Genomic DNA, 19500 nt, shown 5'->3' with positions numbered 1-19500 from the left:
TGATCTGAGTTCTGATTGAACTCCTCAGTTAAAGGGGAATGCCACCGATTTTTCATTCTGCATAGTTCAATCAAGATGTAAACTGTCATTCAGAGTGGTTTGGTATGAAATAGTTGATTGTAGACACAGATTTCGTTACAGTGGTGGTGATAGGAACCAGGGGTCGCCATGACTACAACACATTTTATTTATTATTGTCTTCTGAGTTTATATATGGATTGATGATGATGGTAAAATAGTGGCATAGTTTATTTAAGCCATGAATGAATAAAAAAAATGTATTTTAGGCCTAGACCTTGTCTCTTAAAACAATTGTTTCAGACATCAGGCTGCGTATTCATAACCATTTCATGTAGTAACTTTCTGTGAGGGAGCTTTTAGAGGTGGACGTCTGGTTCCTATCACCACCACTGTGAACACTTTTGACTTGATAAGGACTGTTGTAGCTTTTTTAAGATTTAATTTTATTTAATGTCCTTCAGACGGACTTGTCTTAGTTAAGGGGTTCATTTAAGTTGAAATACAGGACTAAAAGCATATTTTTATAGTTGGCACATCACACCAATCCCAATACGACTCACCTTTATGTGGAGTCGTATGTGTTGTCTGCGAACCTTAAAAACACACACACATCACTGAGTCAGATTATACAGACTGGAAAGCGTTATACAGTGTAAAACAGTTTCTCAACCACTGGGCCATGGACCACAAGTGGGCCATGAAGCACGCTTCGGTGGTCCTCGGGTCAATACTGAAGAGGGCCAGTGGTAGTGGGCCGGTAATGATAAAAATCAGTGGAAAAATAATTGACTTAACAATAAAAAAGGTATTTTCAAAGGGTAAACAACATTAATAAAAAGCCAAACAACAATGACACACAAAGGCATCTTCATACAATCAAAATAACAGACAAAATACACTCCCCCAAACATCTCAGTTGTTCAGTTGCGAGCGCCTCTTGTTAAAAATGACCCAAAGTTTTATTACTCACTTCTATAACCTAAGAATAGCTCAACTAGTTTGCACTGAAGTCCATGTAGTTACTGAATAGTAAGCCTTAGTATGTAATAAACCTGAGATTTTAAGGGGTTAAATTCACAAAATGCCAAAGGCCTTGAAGTGGAAAAGGTTGAGACCCCCTGGTAAAATAAATGCTGGTAATAAAATTACTGATGCAACAACAACAATAATAATAATAATAATAATAATAATAAGCGGTTTAGATGATAACCCTTTGCATGATTAAAGGGTTCTTTGCATCATGAAAGGGTTCTTCTATTGCTACAAGCTTGACACTGTAACAATAGAAGAACCATCAATCTGAAGAACCTTTCATGACCCAAAGAACTCTTTAATCATGCAGAGGGTTCTTTGAGTGTTCATGGTTTTATACACAACCGTTTTCTTTTCTAAAGAACCCTTGGAGAACCATCTTTTTCAAGAGTGTAGCTGTAATAATAAGATATGAGTTATGACTCACCTATGAAGACTGAATGCTGCTGTAAGACAGCTATAAGAAGAACAGTGGAGACAGATTGAGGTTTCATCGTCTTCATTGAGGAGACGTTTAGAGGGTTCCGCCGAGCTCCTCGCGCTGTGGGTGCTGGACTGTGTTCTGTGTTCTATGCTTTAGTTTCCCGGGAGTTCAGCTCACTCAGACATTACAAACACAACACTGATATGAGCTGCTTTGTGAGGCTGTTCTCAGATCAGTTCAGTCTCATTTATCTACAGTTCACTCTGAGTTATGCAGCTCTGGCTGATCCCAGATCAGAGTGTGTGCAGGTTTACTGCACCAACAAACGCTCTCCAGGGAGCTGATGATGCTCTGGTTGCTGTTTGGTTAAGGCGTGTGATGAAGGCCTGTTAGTGGACTTATGGCTGGACGCAGGACTTGGCTTCTTTTTCACCAGCTTCTTATTTGAATTTTTAGGTTCCGTCTTAAATGGTGAGGCAGGAGAACGAAACTACTGCGCCATTTAATGTTAGAGACTTTGACTGCGCCGTTATTTAAGACTGAAATAGTTCACACTGTACATATACATACAGTATTTATACAAAACACACAACTCAGCGCAACTTAGAACATCACAGCTGCAAGAAATCGAGAAAAAGAATAAAGAACAAAGAGAAGAAAGAAAGAAAGAAAGAAAGAAACAAAGAAACAAAGAACAAGTAAATAGAAGAGAAGAGAAGAAAAAAGAAAAGTGTAAAAAAGAATAAAAGAAAAAAAGTAAATGGAAGAGAAGAGGAAAAAGAAAAATAATGAAGAAGAGAGAAAAAGAATAAAGAACAAAGGGAAGAAAGAAAGAAAGAAAGAGAGAAAGAAAGAAACAAAGAACAAGTAAATAGAAGAGAAGAGAAGAAAAAGAAAAAGTGTAAAAAAGAATGAAAGAAAAAAGTAAATGGAAGAGAAGAGGAAAAAGAAAAATAATGAAGAAGAGAGAAAAAGAATAAAGAACAAAGGGAAGAAAGAAAGAAAGAAAGAAAGAAAGAAAGAAAGAAAGAAAGAGACAAAGAACAAGTAAATAGAAGAGAAGAGAAGAAAAAGGAAAGGTGTAAAAAAGAATGAAAGAAAAAAGTAAATGGAAGAAAAGAGGAAAAAGAGAAATAATGAAGAAAAGAGAAAAAGAGAAGAAAGAAAGAAAGATAGATAGAAAGAAAGAAAGAAAGAAAGAAAGAAAGAAAGAAAGAAAGAAAGAAAGAAAGAAAGAAAGAAAATAAATACAAGAAGAGAACAGAAGGGAAAGAAGAGGAAAAGAATAAAAACAATGGAAAGAAAAAGAAAGCAAGTGAAAAAACAAAGAAGTGAAGAGATAGAAAAATGAACAAAAAAGACAGAAAGAACAAAAAGTAAATATAAGAGAAGAGAGAAAAAATAAAGAAAGAAAGGAACATGTAACCCACTGAACGGACCAGACAAGAAGACAGACTGTCAACAAGGATTAAACTGAGAGACAAACACAGTAAAATGGTATAAACAGAGGGAGGTTTTATCGCCTTTGTCGAGGAGACGTTTAGAGGAGTTTTCACCAGCGTCTTATTTGAATTTTTAGGTTCCGCCTTAAATGGTGAGGCAGGAGAACGTAACTACTGCACCATTTAAGGTGGAGCTGAAAATGTGATGAAGAAGTGAGTTAAGAAGGGCTGCTGTGTGAACAGGTGTAGCGCTCTGTCTGACAGCTCAGAGCGCTGTAATGTGGTTCAGTGTGTTGATGCTCAGGCTTGTGGTGCTGAATGAGGCTCTGACTGGGAGCTGCTGTTCTCATTTACATTTCAGAGGAACTGAAAACTCACCTTCTCTCTTTTCTCTAAAAAGAAGAAAAGAAAATGAAAGAAATCATTTTCTTTGCTTTCTTTTCATCTTTTCTTTCTTTTTTCTTTCCTCTCTTTTGTCTTCCCTTTTCATTTTTTTTGCTTTTAATTTCTTCTTTTTTCTTTCTTTGTTTCAGTTTCTTTTGTCTTCTTTTTTCATTTTAAACTAGATCCAATAAATCACCATCACTGTATCACAGTAACTCCTCTGTAACACAAAGCTTATTTGCACAGCTGTACAGATGTTCATGTTTATAAATGTTTCTTTTTTCTTTCTTTGATTTGTTCATTTTTCTATCTCTCTGCTTCTTCTTTATCACTCTTCTTTTTCTTTGATTTGTGCATTTTCTGTCTTTATTTTTCTTTCCATTGTTTTTATTCTTTTCCTCTTCCCTTCTGTTTTCTTCTTCTTTCTTTCTTTCTTTTCTTTCTTTCTTTCTTTCTTTCTTTTTTTTTCTTTATTCTTTTTCTATCACTATTTACTTTTTTTGTTCTTTCTTTCATTCTAACTTTTCTTCTTTTCCCTTCTCTTTACTTATATGTAAGTTTTTTTGCTTTTTCTCTCACTCTTTCTTTCTTTCTCTTACTTTCTTTTTTATTTTTTCTCTCTTCTCTCTCTATTTACTTTTTGTTCTTTCTTTTTTCTTTCTTTCTTTCTTAATTTCTTAATTCTTTATTTCTTTCTTTCTTGTCTTCTCTTCTGTTTACTTTTTTGTTCTTTCTTTCACTCTTTTTTCCCATTTTCTCTTCTCTGCTCTTCTCTTCTATTTACTTGTTCTTTGTTTCTTTTTTCTCTCCTCTTCTCTTCTATTTACTTTTTGTTCTTTCTTTCATTATTTTTTTCCTTTCTTTTTGTCATTTCTTCTCTTCTGATTTATTTACTTTCTATTTACTTACTTTTCTTTCTTTCTTTCCTTTGTTCTTTATCCTTTTTCTCGATTTCTTGCAGCTGTGATGTTCTAAGTTGCGCTGAGTTGTGTGTTTTGTATAAATACTGTATGTGTCAGTAAATCGTGCTGATGTTGCCTCACAGTTTGAGCCATTCCAGTCTTAAATAACGGCCCAGACAAAGTTTCTAACACAGTTTTATACCGTTAAAAAACTGAATACAGAGCTGTGAGTTTGCTTTAACAGAGCATTAAGCTGTAATAGTCAGTGTAATGTAAGTGTGGAAGCGGCCGGCAGAGGGCGCTGAATGTCCACACTGTTCATTTATTCCTCCTGTAGGAAACTCAGGGATGATGATTATGACCTGTGGCCTGTCTGGACCCCTCAGTGAGAGCTGTCTTAGTTTAATAAAACAGTGTTAAATAAGCCAATTCTCTATTACATGTTACTAACAACCTTCACAGATCAGTAAAGGGGATATAGAGCAACGAGTACACTGTCAATCATGAATACAGACAACACACAAAATAACCAAATTGGGAAGATAATAATAATAATATAATAATAATAATAATAGTAATAATAGTAATAATAATAATAATAATAATAATAATTTCTGTAGCGTCTGACTCAAAACTGAAGGAACATAAAAGTTCTGATAAAAGTTCTACTTTGGGATTAAAGGCAAAGGCCACGCGTTTTATCTCCTTGTTGTGCCGTCAGAATTCATCAGCACTCAAACCTTTCAAGTGTTTAAACCACCTTTGGACCAAAAGAGCTTCAGCTTGTGCTTTCAAAAGGGGAATTACAGTGATTTTTCAAAATTCCTGCCTAGTGTTTGAGATATAATTTGATATTGATAATTATTAATAATAATTGTGGAATATCTACAATATAACTCAGTCATTCAGAGTGGTTTGGTGTGAAATGGTTGATTGTAGAAACTCAGATTTCTTTACAGTGGTGGTGATAGGAACCAGGGGTCGCCATGACTACAACACAGATATAGCCATTTTATTTACTATCCAAAACCACAGTGAACCTACACGAGTCTTCTGTGTTTGTATATAATGTTGATGATGGGAAAATACTGATGAATCTGAAAAAGTTTTATTAGGGGGCTGTTTTGCCTTATAGCGCCCTCTATGTACCCCTTCACCATGAATAGTCCAAAATCTTCCTATCCATTTCATGTAATAACTTTCTGTGAGCGAGCTTTTAGAGGTGGACGTCTGGTTCCTATCACCACCACTGTGAACAATTCTGACTCGGTAAGTTGCTCTAGAATAGAGATTTTCACACCAAACCCCTCTGAACGACCCTGTTTACATCTATTTAATGATGCAGAAATGATGGAAAGTGGCTGGAGTTCCCCTTTCAGTTGAAGTATGCCTGACAGAACACTTACAGTTATTACTGTGCTGATTAAATGAAAATAAAACATTGCTGGTCAAAAAAAGGAGGGAGGGTGTCTCTAAACTTCTGACGCGCACAGATTTTGAACACTGCGAGTTTTGAGAAAGTCTGGAATCGCCGCTCATGTTTCACGCGCGCTCTGATTGGCTGAGCTCTGGGCCGCCTCGCGCTGATTGGCTGCAGCTCGCACGCGGGCAGGAGTGAAAGGCGCGTGCCGTGCGGCTGCAGCGGCAGAAGAGTGGAGCGCGAGCTGGAGGCGCGAGCGGAGAGTCAGCCCCAAATAGGAGCTTTTATCTCAGATGTCAATCTGCTGCCATGGAGAAGCGCTTTAAACAGCTGTAGTTAAAGAGCGGTTTGTTCAGCTTAGTGGAGTTTTTGGAGCATCTGATCGCATTTATTCATCTGCTGGAGCTTCAGGTCCATCACCCAATCAGAGAAGAGGAAGAGAGAGAGATGGTGAGTTCATTATTTCCTCCTACACAACCTGTTATAACGTCTTTATTCAGTAACAATGAGCCTGTGCATCAGCAGGATTAGCGACTGAAAACTGCCGTTACTAAATGCAGCATATGGAGCAACATCTGCACCTCCAGCCCTGCAGTGGCTCTAAAAGAGGGCAGATAACTCTGTATCTCAGCTACAAAGAGGCTGGTTGGGTTCTAAAAGGGTTCTAATGCTGTATTAGGTCTGCTTATATGTGGTAAAGCCTGTTTTAACACTATAGGGAAATATTTGAAGGGTTCTGTGGCTGTTTGGGACTTTTTGACTGTCTTCACAAAGTCTTGCTTAGCAGTGATGTGAAGTCAGCGAATATGGTCAGAGATGGTTCTTTAATCCAGAAAATGGTTCTGTAAAGAACCATGAACACTGATTAAATGGTTCTTTGCATCATGAAAGGGTTTTCAGATTGGTGGAGAATGTGCTGTAGATGTTTCTATATAGAACCTTTTTGGAAAGGGTTCTATATAGCACCCAAAAGGGTTCTTCTATTGTTGCAAGCTTGACATCGTAACAGTAGAACTCTTTTGGGTGCTATATAACACTATTTTCAAAAAGGTTCTGTGATTCTACATAGAACCGTCTACAGCACATTCTCCATCAGTCTGAAGAACGCTTTCATGAAATAAAGAACCGTTTAATCATGCAAAGTGTTCTTTGAGTGTTTCTGTTTCTATATAGAACCATTTTCTTTACTAAAGAACCATTGAAGAACCATCTTTTTTAAAAGTATAGTAGTAATAATGTGAAGAATGTGCTGTAGATGGTTCTATATAGAATCTATTTGAAAAGGGTTCTATACAGCACCAAAAAGGGTTCTTCTGTTGTTACAATGTCAAGCTTGTAACAATAGAAGAACCCTTTTTGGTGCTTTTCAAAAAGGTTCTATGGTTCTATATAGAACCATCTACAGCACATTCTCTATCAGTCTGAATAGCCATTTCGTGAAGCAAAGAACCCTTTAATCATGCAAAGGGTTCTTTGAGTGTTTCTGGTTCTCAATAGAACCATTTTCCTCACTGAGAACCCTTGAAGAACCATCTTTTTTTAGAAGTCCACTACAGAGTATCCAAAACGTCGTGTGGTTCACAGCAAAATCTAGGCTGCTGATTGGCTCCCTAAAATACAATATGTATGCATGTTGTTGACATCAATAAGTGATGGGGAATGTGCTGTAGATGGTTCTACATAGAACCTTTTTAAAAAGGGTTCTATATAGCCCCCAGAAGGGTTCATCTATTGTAACAAGCGTGACATCATAAGAATAGAAGAACCCTTTTGGGTGCTATGCACAACCATCTACAGCAAAGAACAAATTAATCATGCACATGGTTCTTTATAGAACCATTTTCTCTACTAAAGAACCCTTGAAGATTCAGCAGATTCGGCAAATAAACAGTAATTGTGCATTAAAATATGCAGAGGTCTGTTCTCTATTTACACTTAGTCAACAAAACATAAAATTTTATCAGGGGTGCCCAAACTTTCGCACAAATTTGGCGCTTGGAAGCTGGCAAATTCAGTGTATTTCTGTTTGGGCTGTTCATGAAGAACGTGGGATCTCCCTCAGGGGTTTAGGAGGTGCTGTAGTGCTCTGGATGCAATTACCGAAACATGGATTTCAGTCCATATATTCCCCCTGAGCAATCTGAGGAGCCATAACCACACAGTAATTATATCAGTAATACAGGAATGATGGAGGGTGTAGCTCGAGTCATGGCAGCGATTCTCTCACTTCTTCCATCTCCTCGACCCCTGGAGCTTTTATGGATCTCAACTCACAATTTTGGGACTGTTAGTCAGCACTTGCTGTGTTTACATGTGCAAAGATTTCTGCCAATCTGATTAAAAGACTGAGGTGTTTATCTGCTCACTCTGCTCAACAATCTGATGGAAAATCTCAGTTGACATGCTCACTACGAGAAAACAGATCCAAAATGACGCTCATGCATAGAGAACCACTTAGTGTAGACGTTACCATGACAACCAGCATCACGTGAGTCCAGTCAGAGTGAGATGAGCAGCAGTGAGCAGTGCTTGTGTTTTTAATTGCTTTAAAATGATGTCAGACTCAGGAAAACGTCCTTCACATGTCCTTATTAAAGAAGGCCGAGAGGAAGACGTCGTGTTCTGAGACACATAAGCTGGACGTCCGTCCCACCGCCGTCTTTTAAAGATCAGAGCATAAACTTCGTCTCCTCTGCAGACCAGTTTCTGCTCCGCCATGTTGAACGGTATAAACCTGCGCTATGACGCGACGAACATGATCAGAACGGACTTAAACTTTCCGATTGGGAATGTAATCAGATACAGGCGTTTACACGGATATTATTCTTTTATTTAACAGATTATTTACAGGATTACCCACCTCGATCAATCGGATAGAAATTGTATTCCGAATGGCCTCAATCGGACTAGACTATTCTGATTGAGGTGTATACATGGACGTATTCTATTCCAATTGAGCTATTAGTTTATCTATTTAGCTATTAGATTATCAATGGATAATTAGGCTGCATGTAAACATGGCTAATGTTCAGCTAAATGTGCTGCATAGTGGGAATTCCCATTATTATGAATATTAGAAGCTCGTAGCTCCATTGTTTTTATTTTTTTCTGTTTGCTAACGGCAGCTGCCCTTTACTCTGTGTGGACATCTTATAATGAACTGACCAGTAGAAATGCTTGGAGTAGAATCTCATCAGTTTAAGAGTAAACCTAACAGTTAAGACCAGATTAGTGAACATGCACTACTGTTTTCAAGGTCACCATGATAACGAGTATCCCTCTGGAGCAACCGCTCTGAAGGCCATAGCCCCAGATGTTTGAGGAAGGTCAGAGTTATCAGAGGCTGGAACGAACTCTTGATATCTCTCTCGGGGTTTCATCCAGCTGAACTGTCGTTTTTGGGATGAAGTGTTTAGCAGCTGAGCCACAGGCACTTACACCCGTGGAAACAACAGATCCCAAGTGGTCCAGGGGTGGAGATCCGGTTCTAGGGAAAACCTTTGACTGGTGTAGAATCTTTAGAGTTATGTAGAGGCTCTTCAAACTTTAAAAAGGTTTTTCACACTTGCACAACCCAATATGTAGAGAGAAAATGACTCTTTGAAGAAGGCGAGGAATCAAAGGTGGTTGTTCTGTATCAAAAAAAAAAAAAACACCCTTTTGGCACCTTTATTTTTTATGTGGTTTCCCATTCCTTGGATAGATTTCTCACCAATGTCGGTATCTGTAATTGAGGGCTAGTGACCAATCAGAGTGGTGCATCTTAAAGCCATTGGTGATACTCACCAATCAGTCCCTGGTTGATGATGTCCAGTACACGTGGTCAACTTTGAGCCTAGGCTTGGGTGATTTGATGCTATTATCATGCCAATGTCAAGAGTCCTGATCGATAAAGTTAACAAGTCAACGAAACACTGCTTTACTGTTTTAACAGGACTGTAAATGTTTACGGTTTTGCTCCTATTTATGAGTAAATAAGTATATTTCACTGTGCCATGAACACGAATGCCTGAATATGAGTACATTACCAAGGATGCGTTATTAAGGACGTGATTGAGGAGAAAAGTTCTTGTGTAAGAGTTTGTGCCTCCAGTCTTGTAGCATTTAGCTGTAGTTTTAGTTTCTCTAAAGAGGCAGAAGTTTCTCCATTACTCATCCAACACGAAAACTATCGATTTCCCTCAACTTTCTGGAAATATAAAACATATTTTCAAATGCATTCTTCTGCTCGCTGCTAAATAGTCCTTACTCTCTCTGCATGGGTAGGATGGTCCTCCTTCTCCCTCCGTCACTCAGCGCTATGCTGGCCAGTGCAGGTGTCTGTTAGCTGAGGTAACAGAATTAGCAGTTAGCGTTGTCCTCCAATTGCTTTGAGCAGCTCAATAATGCTGTGTTAGATGCGGTTTGCGCTTCATGTGTCTTGGAGGAAGCTCATGCTAGCCTTCACCCTCCCAGCTTGGTAGCATGTTGTGATAAATAGAGGCCTAGCTAGCTAGCGGGTGGAATTAGACACGACTAAATTCAGTTGAAAATAGGGTAAATAAGCAAAAAACTAATGTGTTTTGTTCTTTTTTGAGAGTGTATAGAAGACAGATTTGTTCATGAAGTTCACTTTTTTCAAAGTTGAATACCAATATCAGGATATTTTTTTTTAAGATGAGTATGCCTGACTGTTATTGAGTGAGTTATTGGTGTTGGCCAATAAGATTGGTCAACTACGAGTGAGTAGGTGATGTGAGTGAGTGAACGAGAGATTTCTTTACAGAGATGAGAGCGAATGTCTGTGAGTCAGCGCTCTCTCAGACAGAGTTAGGTTTTCTACCTTCCTGAAGAAATAGTTTAATTTTGATTCAGCTGTTTTGATCATACTTCAACTCACCAGCACATTTCAATGATCTATAAACTTTTAGTGACCAGTATGCTGCATTAAAGGGCCCATAATGACAGTTTTCCTTTTTTTTATGAAATACAGTACTGAATGTGACAAATCATGCAGTTTGTGTTAATAACTTTAGTTTTGTTTTTAAATACATGCATAATTAGAATGACCGTTGCTCGGGGTGTGTGTGTATGATCTCTTTTTTAGCCAGCGTGAGTAGAAGGTGTGGTTAATGATCCTTTAATCGATCAGGTGTGGCAGATTGTAAGGTTTTCCCCCTAAACTCATCTCACCAGGTTCCCTTCCAAGGGTGGAGCTGTCTGGATAAAGCTATGAGGAGTTTCTGTGTTGTGTGGTTCTTCCCTGCATGAATAGAGTAGGGTGCAGTTTTTGTAGGCGCTTCAAGTCTGAGCCTGTCCAAGCAGCTGGCATAAGACAATGAAAAGCAGAGTATGTTTGTGACCCACTTTGGGTTTGGCTTGTTCCATTAACATGCACATTTAAAGCTGTTGATGAAGTATGAAAGCACTAAAAGGATCGTTTGCGCACAAAAATCTCGGAGACTGTTTCCAGTTCATGTTTATAGCCTTATATCGGGTTAATCCCGGAGGCTTTGCAGCTCCTCTGTTGGGCTTTCAAACCTTTTTTAAGGCATAAACTGGCAGTGACTTCAACATCTGCTGGAAGTCTTTTGGAGGCAAATTTCTCCACCGTTGCCTCCTCTGAGATTACACAGTGTGCTCAAAAATAATCAGAAGCATCTGGAAACTTTGGAAGAGTTCAGACAGGAGTCTTGGAAAAATGCTGGAGTATCTCTTTTAGGAACACAATGGGACATTTGTGATGTACTGCTATATTTTCCAAACTGAAAAAAATGGCCTTTAAGGAGTTCTGCAAAAAAATGAATGTATAAATTTACAGCTTTCCTCTAAATGTAGTCGATCAGCCAAGACAAGTTTGGTGTACAGTTTTGCACTGGAGCTAACAAGGCTAATGCAGCTAACAAGTAATGGAAATGCCTCAGCAATTATCATGATGCTAACTGCATGCTTAAGTCATCACACATTTGCATCAAACTGTGTTGTGTTGTTCAGTAATCTCAGATAGACTTGTATAAGTGGTTTCTGACACTGTATAATATAATGTAGTCTATCAACAGGGACAAAATTACAGACTAAATAATACTGTTTTCAGCTATGCTACGTACTTTTGCTACACTTTGATGAATAATGCTAACGCTATGCCATACAGTGACAGAAACCATATTAGCAATGTTAACGAAGCAAACTTCAGACTTCAAACTTAAGTCTTCCCTGCTTAACTAAAATTGGAGTAAAGGGAAAACTGTGTACATTTGTTTTTTTTGCTAAATTATTCCCTAAAATGTCCGTCAAAATCACAATCGCAGTCATTGTTATGGTCAGTGAAGTCTAACTCCACTTCTCCTTGTCTTCCCCCAGCTGTGTCTTCAGGATTCGAGCAGCTGCCTCCGGGAGCAGATGCGCTACATGATGCGATCCCTTCAGGACCTGAAGCATCTCAGACAAACCTGCGCTGCAGCGCCCCCTGTTGCCCTGGCGGCACCCCGGCCACGCGCCTGCAAGCTGCTGATCGCTCAGCGAGAGCGCAGGGCGCGGCTCAGGAGCAGCAACGCCAGTGAGGCTAGCAGCTACGACTCCGCCTGCTGCCTCTCCAGCCCCCTAGAGGACGAGAGTGGACGTCCAAGTATCAGCTCGCCCAGCAGCGAGCGGAGCCTGGAGCTGGACTCGGGCTACTCTGAAAATTCGTGGCGGGATGAGGGTGTGGTGCTTCGTCGCACCAGAAACGTCCGGGTCTCTTCGTCAGCTTGTCTGCGCACCAACCAGGTGGAAAGCGTCCGGACCCGTCCCAAATCCACGTCGGACGCCTGCTTGGAGAGGTGGACGTCGTTCGAAGCCTCAAATGAGGCGGACGACTGGACGACGGCTCTGCTAACACGAGGGCGCAACCGGCAACCGCTGGTACTGGGAGACAACAGCTTTGCTGACCTCGTCCAGAACTGGATGGACTTGCCAGACGTGCCAGAGCGCCCGGCCGAAGCGAAGGAGCCGAAGCCCAACGTGGGGCGGCGCCTGGCCAAAGACTTTCTGGTCAATGTGAGGCGGAGAATAGCTGGGATTTCGCAAAGCAAGAAGCCGTCGGACTCTTCTAAGATGAACAAGCGGCTTTCTTGTCAGATAGATGTTCCGCGGAAGGTTCCTTTCTTTCATAAGTCTCACATTGGCCTCCATGAACTGGACACAGACTTTTACCGCTTTACTGCTCTCATGAAGACGGGCAGCCGGCAACCCATCATCTGTAATGATATAATTGGGTACATATGAGGCCAAACCAACTCTTCTGACTGAATGGACTCTTGAAAAGACACTTATATACATGCATATATGTATATATATGTATATATATAAACACATACACAAACCTGTTGTTTTAATAATGCAATGTACTTTGTCAAGCTTATATTAACTGCAGTAACACTAATACAATAAAAGGTTTCCAAAGATTTCAAATGGAGTCTCGCCACTTATGCTCTTGATGTCCAATTATGGTCCAATTTCTCTGCCTCCTTAGCTTAACATAAGGAAAATTATGGGCAAAATACGTCTATTCAGTCTAGGGTTCCTTCATTTTTGCATTTTCAAGAGATTACAGCAATTTCCTAACATACTTTTAAGGACCCAGGGAAATAATTGATGCTTTTCTATGGGGTTAATGAGATGCCAAGTGTGCATAATGGCTTCAGGGCCATTTAGGTAAAGCACATATTCAGATGGGCACTTGTACAGAGGGAGTCATACAATATGCCCATGCTTACTTAATACGTCCTTCCATTATGGTGGTCCTAGCAGGATAGTGTGTGTATGGGGGGGGGGGTTCACAACCCAAATGGAACATCTAGCTCAGTGGACAGGAATGCCATGTACTCAGAGGTGCTGCTGCTTTCTGTGTGCTTGGACAGAGCTCCATGGATGGAAAAAAAGGAAGCACAAGGACGAGAGAGCTATTTATTGAAGAGAGAGAGAGAGAGAGAGAGAGAGAGAGCAGCACTGTATCAACAGAAGAATCTCTTCCAGCAGTGTGTTAAATGAATGGATTGGGGAAAAATCAAATTTACACAGTTTTCCGCTTACCACAGATGTAGTTGATCAGCCAAGACGTGTTTGGTGTCCAAATTCTGCTTAAACCCTTGAAGAACCATCTTTTTAGGAGTGTAGACCTCATGGTTATATGCAGAACAATTGCCTTTACTAAAGAACCCTTTCAGAATTATCCTTTCCAAGAGTGTAGACCTCATGGTTATATGCAGAACCATTGCTTTTACTAAAGAACCCCTCTGATTTTCCGCTTACCGCAGATGTAGTTAATCAGCCAAGATGTGTTCGGTGTCCAAATTCTGCTTCTTTAGTTTAGCACTGGAGCTGTGAATCTGCCGTTACCAACAAACACTAGAAGTCAATAGTCACCTAAATCTATTTTATAAAGACGATCCCAAAACGCGAGGATGCCTGCTGACAGTAAGTCACATCACATCCCAAACCACACTTACACCTAAAAAGGGTTCTTCAGGGGTTCTTTAGTAAATAAAATGGTTCTAGATAGAACCATGAACTCTCAAAGAACCCTTTGCATGATTAAAGGCTTTTTTTGCATCGTGAAATGGTTCTTCAGATTGATGGAAAATGCGCTGTAGATGGTTCTATACAGAACCTTTTTTTAAAAAAGGGTTCTTTTGTTGTTACAAACTTGATATTGAAACACTAGCAGAACGATTTTGGTGCTATATAGAGCCCTCTTCAAAAAGGCTCTATATAGAACCATCTGCAGCACATTCTAAATCAATCTGACGATGCAAAGAACATTTTAATCATGCAAAGAGTTCTTCGAGTGTTCGTGGTTCTATAAAGAACCATTTTCTTTACTAACGAACCCTTCGAGGAACCATCTTTTTAAACTGTACGTGACCCCAATGATGAGTATTGGGTGCCTATTGACAACTAATGTTTCTTAGCAACGCTAGCCTCGTAGCTCCAGTGCTGAACTATAGAAGCCAAATTTGGGTAACAAACATGTCTTGGCTGATCTACTTAATCTGAGGTAATGAACATTCTGTACATTAGTTTTTTTGCCAAACCATGAAGTAGCTCAGTAAACAGAGCAGCTGTGGGTTCTCCTACTGTTGTGCAGGAGTACTCAGAGCTACTCTAGCTGATGTTAGCTAGTCCAGAAACAGTGAAACAGTAAAAAATATATTTCTTTGACAAACAAACATTGTGACGTATTGTCCAACTGTAAGAATGTAAGTCCTCTTCAGCAGTGTTGTGCTGGTTAGCTGTAGCTTTAGCTCATTAGCTCATCAGAGGAGTCAGTTACCCAACACGAAAACCCACCGATTCTCTCGGCTGTTCATTTTGCGCAACACCAGGGCTTTCATTGAAAAAGGTAAGACTACATCCCTACATTATATTCAGCCAAAATCAAAAACATTTTTTGGAGCCATTTTTTTCATCCAATCCAACTGATTATCAATTTATCAACCTATAATGACACTGGAATATCACAATTTGTTGAAACGCACACTGCTACTTACTATATTTATACAGTTTTCCTCTATTACCCCAAATGCAGTCGATCAGCTAAGACTTATTTCATCTCTGAAGTTTGCTTCTTTACTTTCCCTGTTAGAAAAACCAGCATAGACCAAGATATGTTTTGCCGGTATGCTGGTCATGTAACTTTACCATAGATGTAGTTGATCAGCCAAGACGTGTTTGGTGTCCAAATTTTGCCTCTTTAGTTTAGCGCTGGAGCTATGAATCTAACATTGCCAACAAACACCGGAAGTCAATAGTCACCTAAATCTATTCTGTAAAGACATCCCCAGAATGTGGGGATGCCTGTTGTGTTTAGCTACACAGTGACGTTTTGTTCATTTTTATAGCTCACAGTAAATCTTACTTGTATCCTAAACCACACTGACAAGTCTACATGACCCCAATGATCACCGTTGGGTGAATATAGACAACTAATGTTTCTTAGCAATGCTAGCCTTGTCCTTTTTGAAATGCATTTCTTCCATTCCAGCTGATTATCAGTTGATTAACCATTACTGATACTGGAATGTTAATATTAGCTGAAACACACACTCCTACTTACTGTATTTCTACAGTTTTCCTCTTTTACCCCATATGTTGTCGATCAGCCAAGACTTATTTGGTTTCTAAAGTTTGCTTCTTTACTTTTTTGCTACTTTTTGCTACTTTGCGTCGTTCGTGTGCAGAGAACTGTGGGTAACCAAAGGCTTGGAAACATCTGATGCATCCTTGAAATCACTCAGACCATAGGCTGCATTTCTAGGCTGTATACGAAGGGTCCTTCACTTTGGAAGGGCCTTCTATGACGTAGCGGCCGAGAAATGCAGACTACCTCGGCTGCAGCCTAGGCAGCTAATATCTTCATTCACCTGTGAACAGACTGTAGGACTGATGTTTGGCTGCGTGTTTGAATTTGCTGACGGTCTCTCACCTCGTCATCGACTCTACGGCCTTTACAGGTGTGCGTTAAAGGTGTTGATTGCTGAATCGTATTAAGGGCTCTACCTGATGGTTCTTTCTGTACCTCTGAGAATTTTAATGCTTATTGTTTTCTAAACATGTCAGGAGAGTTTACAGGCTGTTCTATGTCGCTGTTGTTGGAAGAAAACCTCGTATCACCATTTTTGATGTTTTTCAGTTTTTGACATAATTTGAAAATGCCTGATACCCTTTACATTGTATGCAAATTTCATGATGAATGGACTAAAAGAAATGAACCAAATTGACTTGGAAAAAATTCTGGTTCCATTGACTTACATTAAAAGTAAAGTATGTTTTTTCCTTCTCCTGTAAAGTTACCATTTCAAGGTTTTCTTCCGACAACAGCGATATGTAGTCACACTGCTTTAATACTGTTTTCTTGAACTCTCCAAATGACTTTTAGATTTTATCACAGAACTGCACAAGTACACGACTAATTATTTAGTCATAGTGTGGGGTTTATGACACTGTATGACACACTGTTATCTATGAAAATGAACAAAAGTATGTTAGCATAGACAAAAGCAGCCACTGCAGCCACCCAGCTTGACATTTGTCCATTTTTGGTCCATGTTTAAAGATAACAGTGTGTCTTACATTGTCAGAAGCCACATAAGCACGTCTATTAGAAATACTGCCCACATGTTCGCAGATCAGTTAGCACTCTTCTGTTTTTGAAAGGCTTGGTTTCAGTGGCGGCTCCTCTGTGGCTCATTAAACGCCATGAAGAATGACTCGCAAACAGAATCAGGCTGTGAGCTGTGTTTGTGATTTAGTTCAGAGGGATGAATTACAAGAGAAATGGTTTATAGCTTTGTTTGTGCTGTTCGAGTACAGCGACCATCTCTCCCCTGAAAAGGGGTCCATGTGAGAGTCGGGTCTGGGGTCAGTTTTGGCCTTGATGTCCTGATAAATATAAGTGGAGATGGATATCGGGATTCAAGACTTTTATGGTTCTGTCTGAATTACTTCACATACACTTCTGAAAAAGATGATTCTTTAAGGGTTATTTAGTAAAGAAAATTGTTCTGTATAGAACCATGAACACCCAAAGAACCCTCAATGAAGGGTTCTTTAAGTCGTGAATGGGTTCGTCAGATTAATGGAGAATGTGCTGTATATGGTTATATATAGAACCTTTTTGAAAAGGGTCCATCAATCTGAAGAACACTTTCATGATGCAAAGAAACCCTTTAATCACGCAAAGGATTCTTTGAGTGTTCATTGTTCTAACTAGAACCATTTTCTTTACTTAATAACCTTTAAAGAACCATCTTTTTTAGAAGTCTACTACAGTGTAGTAGCGTTCTTCTGTTGTTACATTCTTGACATTGTAACAATCTTTATAATCTTTGGGTACTTTACAGAACCATTTTCAAAAAGGTTCTATGGTTCTGTAGAACCATCTACAACACATTCTCCATCAATCTGAAGAACACTTTACGATGCAAAGAACCCTTTCATCATGCAAAAGGTTCTTTGAGTGTTCATAGTTCTGTATAGAACCATTTTCTTTACTAAAGAACATTGAAGAACAATCTTTTTTTAAATGGTATCCAGAAACTTTATGCTGTTCAATAGCAAAATCTAGGCTGCTGATTGGCTCCCTAAAATACATTATCTATGCATGTTATTGACATCAATAACTCTTTGATCTTGATTAGATCAAAGACTTATCAAAAGGAAAATGCACTATATTTTGAAAGCTTAGATGCTGTGATCTGTAGAAGAGATAATACATCTGATTCTGATGCATATCTAAAATATAGATGTTTAAAAATAGGCAAAAATGTATGAAAGTCTATGGGGAGCTTTTAATATGACTTATTATAGATAACATGACAAAACCACCCGTGAACCTACACTGCTGAGTTTTATAAGTAATGATGATGGTTAATGATGGATAATGGATGATGGGTAAGTTTTTGTGGACTATTTTGCCTCATAATACAGTGCATATACCTCTCTGCCATGAATGGATTTTAAAAATGAAAGGCTTTGGGAGAAAACCTTCTCAAAACTATAGTAAAACAGTGTAATTTTAACCATTAATAACTTTCTGTGAGGGAGCCTTTAGAGGTGGATGTCTGGTTCCTATCACCACCACTGTGAACAATTCTGACTCTCTCTAGAGTGGAGCATTTCACACCAAACTACTCTGAATGACTGTTTAACACTTTGTGTAGGAATTCTGAAAAATTGGTGGAATTCCCCTTTAAGTGGTGCTATAGATGAGCCCCTTTTTCCTCAGAGACGGTCTAAACTCCTGCTGCGTGTGCAGGGTGGGTTAGAGGAGAGAGGGAGAGACGATGCTGTCAGGATGTCGTTTGTCGTCGCTGGTTAATCTGGCTGAAGGAGGCTCTGATAAAGCCTCGTAGCGTCTACAGTTACAGTTCTAGTTAAAAACCCATAACTCTGAGCTGAGGAGCTTTGTGCCTGAAGCAGATGGTCTGAGTTTCTCTCGCTCTGCCAGAGTGCAGATCTCTGACCCCAAATCCATGTGACTCAGTTCTTTAGGAAACGATTCAGTGCATCATCAAATCCCAGATTTCAATGTGACCCTCTTTGTAAATATCACAGGTAATATTTACATTTAAGTGAAATATAAACAATAAAAAAACTTCTATTTATCATGTTTTTTTATTCATGTCTGACAGTGGCCTAAGAACTGTATCGATATTGGAGTTGATTAAAATAGTACTAAATATTAATGTAATTGACAATAATTGAATTGAATTGAATTCACTGTTTTTATGATGTTACAAAAACCAACACATTTTAATACACCATATGGACAAAAGTATTGGGACACCTACACATCACACCTGCAGGAGTTTTTATGAATCCCATTCTAAATCCACAGGCATTATTATGGAGTTGGTCCCCCCTTTGCAGCTCTAACAGCTTCCACTCTTCTGGGAAGCTTCTACAAGATTTTGGAGTGTCTGTGGGAATTTTTGCCCATTCATCCAGAAGAGCATCCGTGAGGTCAGACACTGATGTTGGACGAGAGGGCCTGACTCTCAATCTCTGTTCTAGTTCATCCCAAAGCTGTTTGATGGGGTTGAGGTCAGGGCTCTGTGAGGGTCAGTCAAGTTCTTCCACTCCAAACTCACCCAGCCATGACTTATGGACTTTGCTTTGTTCACTGGGTCTCAGTCACGCTGGAACAGAAAAGGTTCTTCCCCAAACGGTTCCCACAAAGTTGGAAGTGTACAATTGTCCAAAATGTCTTGGTGCTGAAGCATTAAGATTTCCCTTCACTGGAACTAAGGGTTCTAGACCAACCCCTGAAAAACAGCCCCATATCATCATCCCTCCTCCACCAAACTCTACAGGTGGCACAGTGCAGTCAGGCAGGCAATGTTCTCCTGGCATTCACCA

At 39.5% G+C, this 19500-nt stretch overlaps 1 protein-coding gene across 1 annotated transcript; it reads left to right on the top strand.

The window, feature by feature from the left end:
- The first annotated feature begins 5857 nt into the window (after positions 1–5857).
- inka1a (inka box actin regulator 1a) lies at positions 5858–13053 on the top strand. Its single transcript, XM_036560095.1, has 2 exons — positions 5858–6075; positions 11965–13053. The coding sequence occupies exons 1-2, from the start codon at positions 6073–6075 to the stop codon at positions 12865–12867; spliced, it is 906 nt and encodes a 301-aa protein (XP_036415988.1). The 5' UTR covers positions 5858–6072; the 3' UTR covers positions 12868–13053.
- Positions 13054–19500: the final 6447 nt, after the last annotated feature.

This window comes from Colossoma macropomum, unplaced genomic scaffold, assembly GCF_904425465.1.
Source record: "Colossoma macropomum unplaced genomic scaffold, Colossoma_macropomum, whole genome shotgun sequence".
Lineage (NCBI taxonomy): Eukaryota > Metazoa > Chordata > Actinopteri > Characiformes > Serrasalmidae > Colossoma > Colossoma macropomum.
Note: the sequence above shows the minus strand (reverse complement) of the source record. Positions and strands in the feature narration are given on the sequence as shown.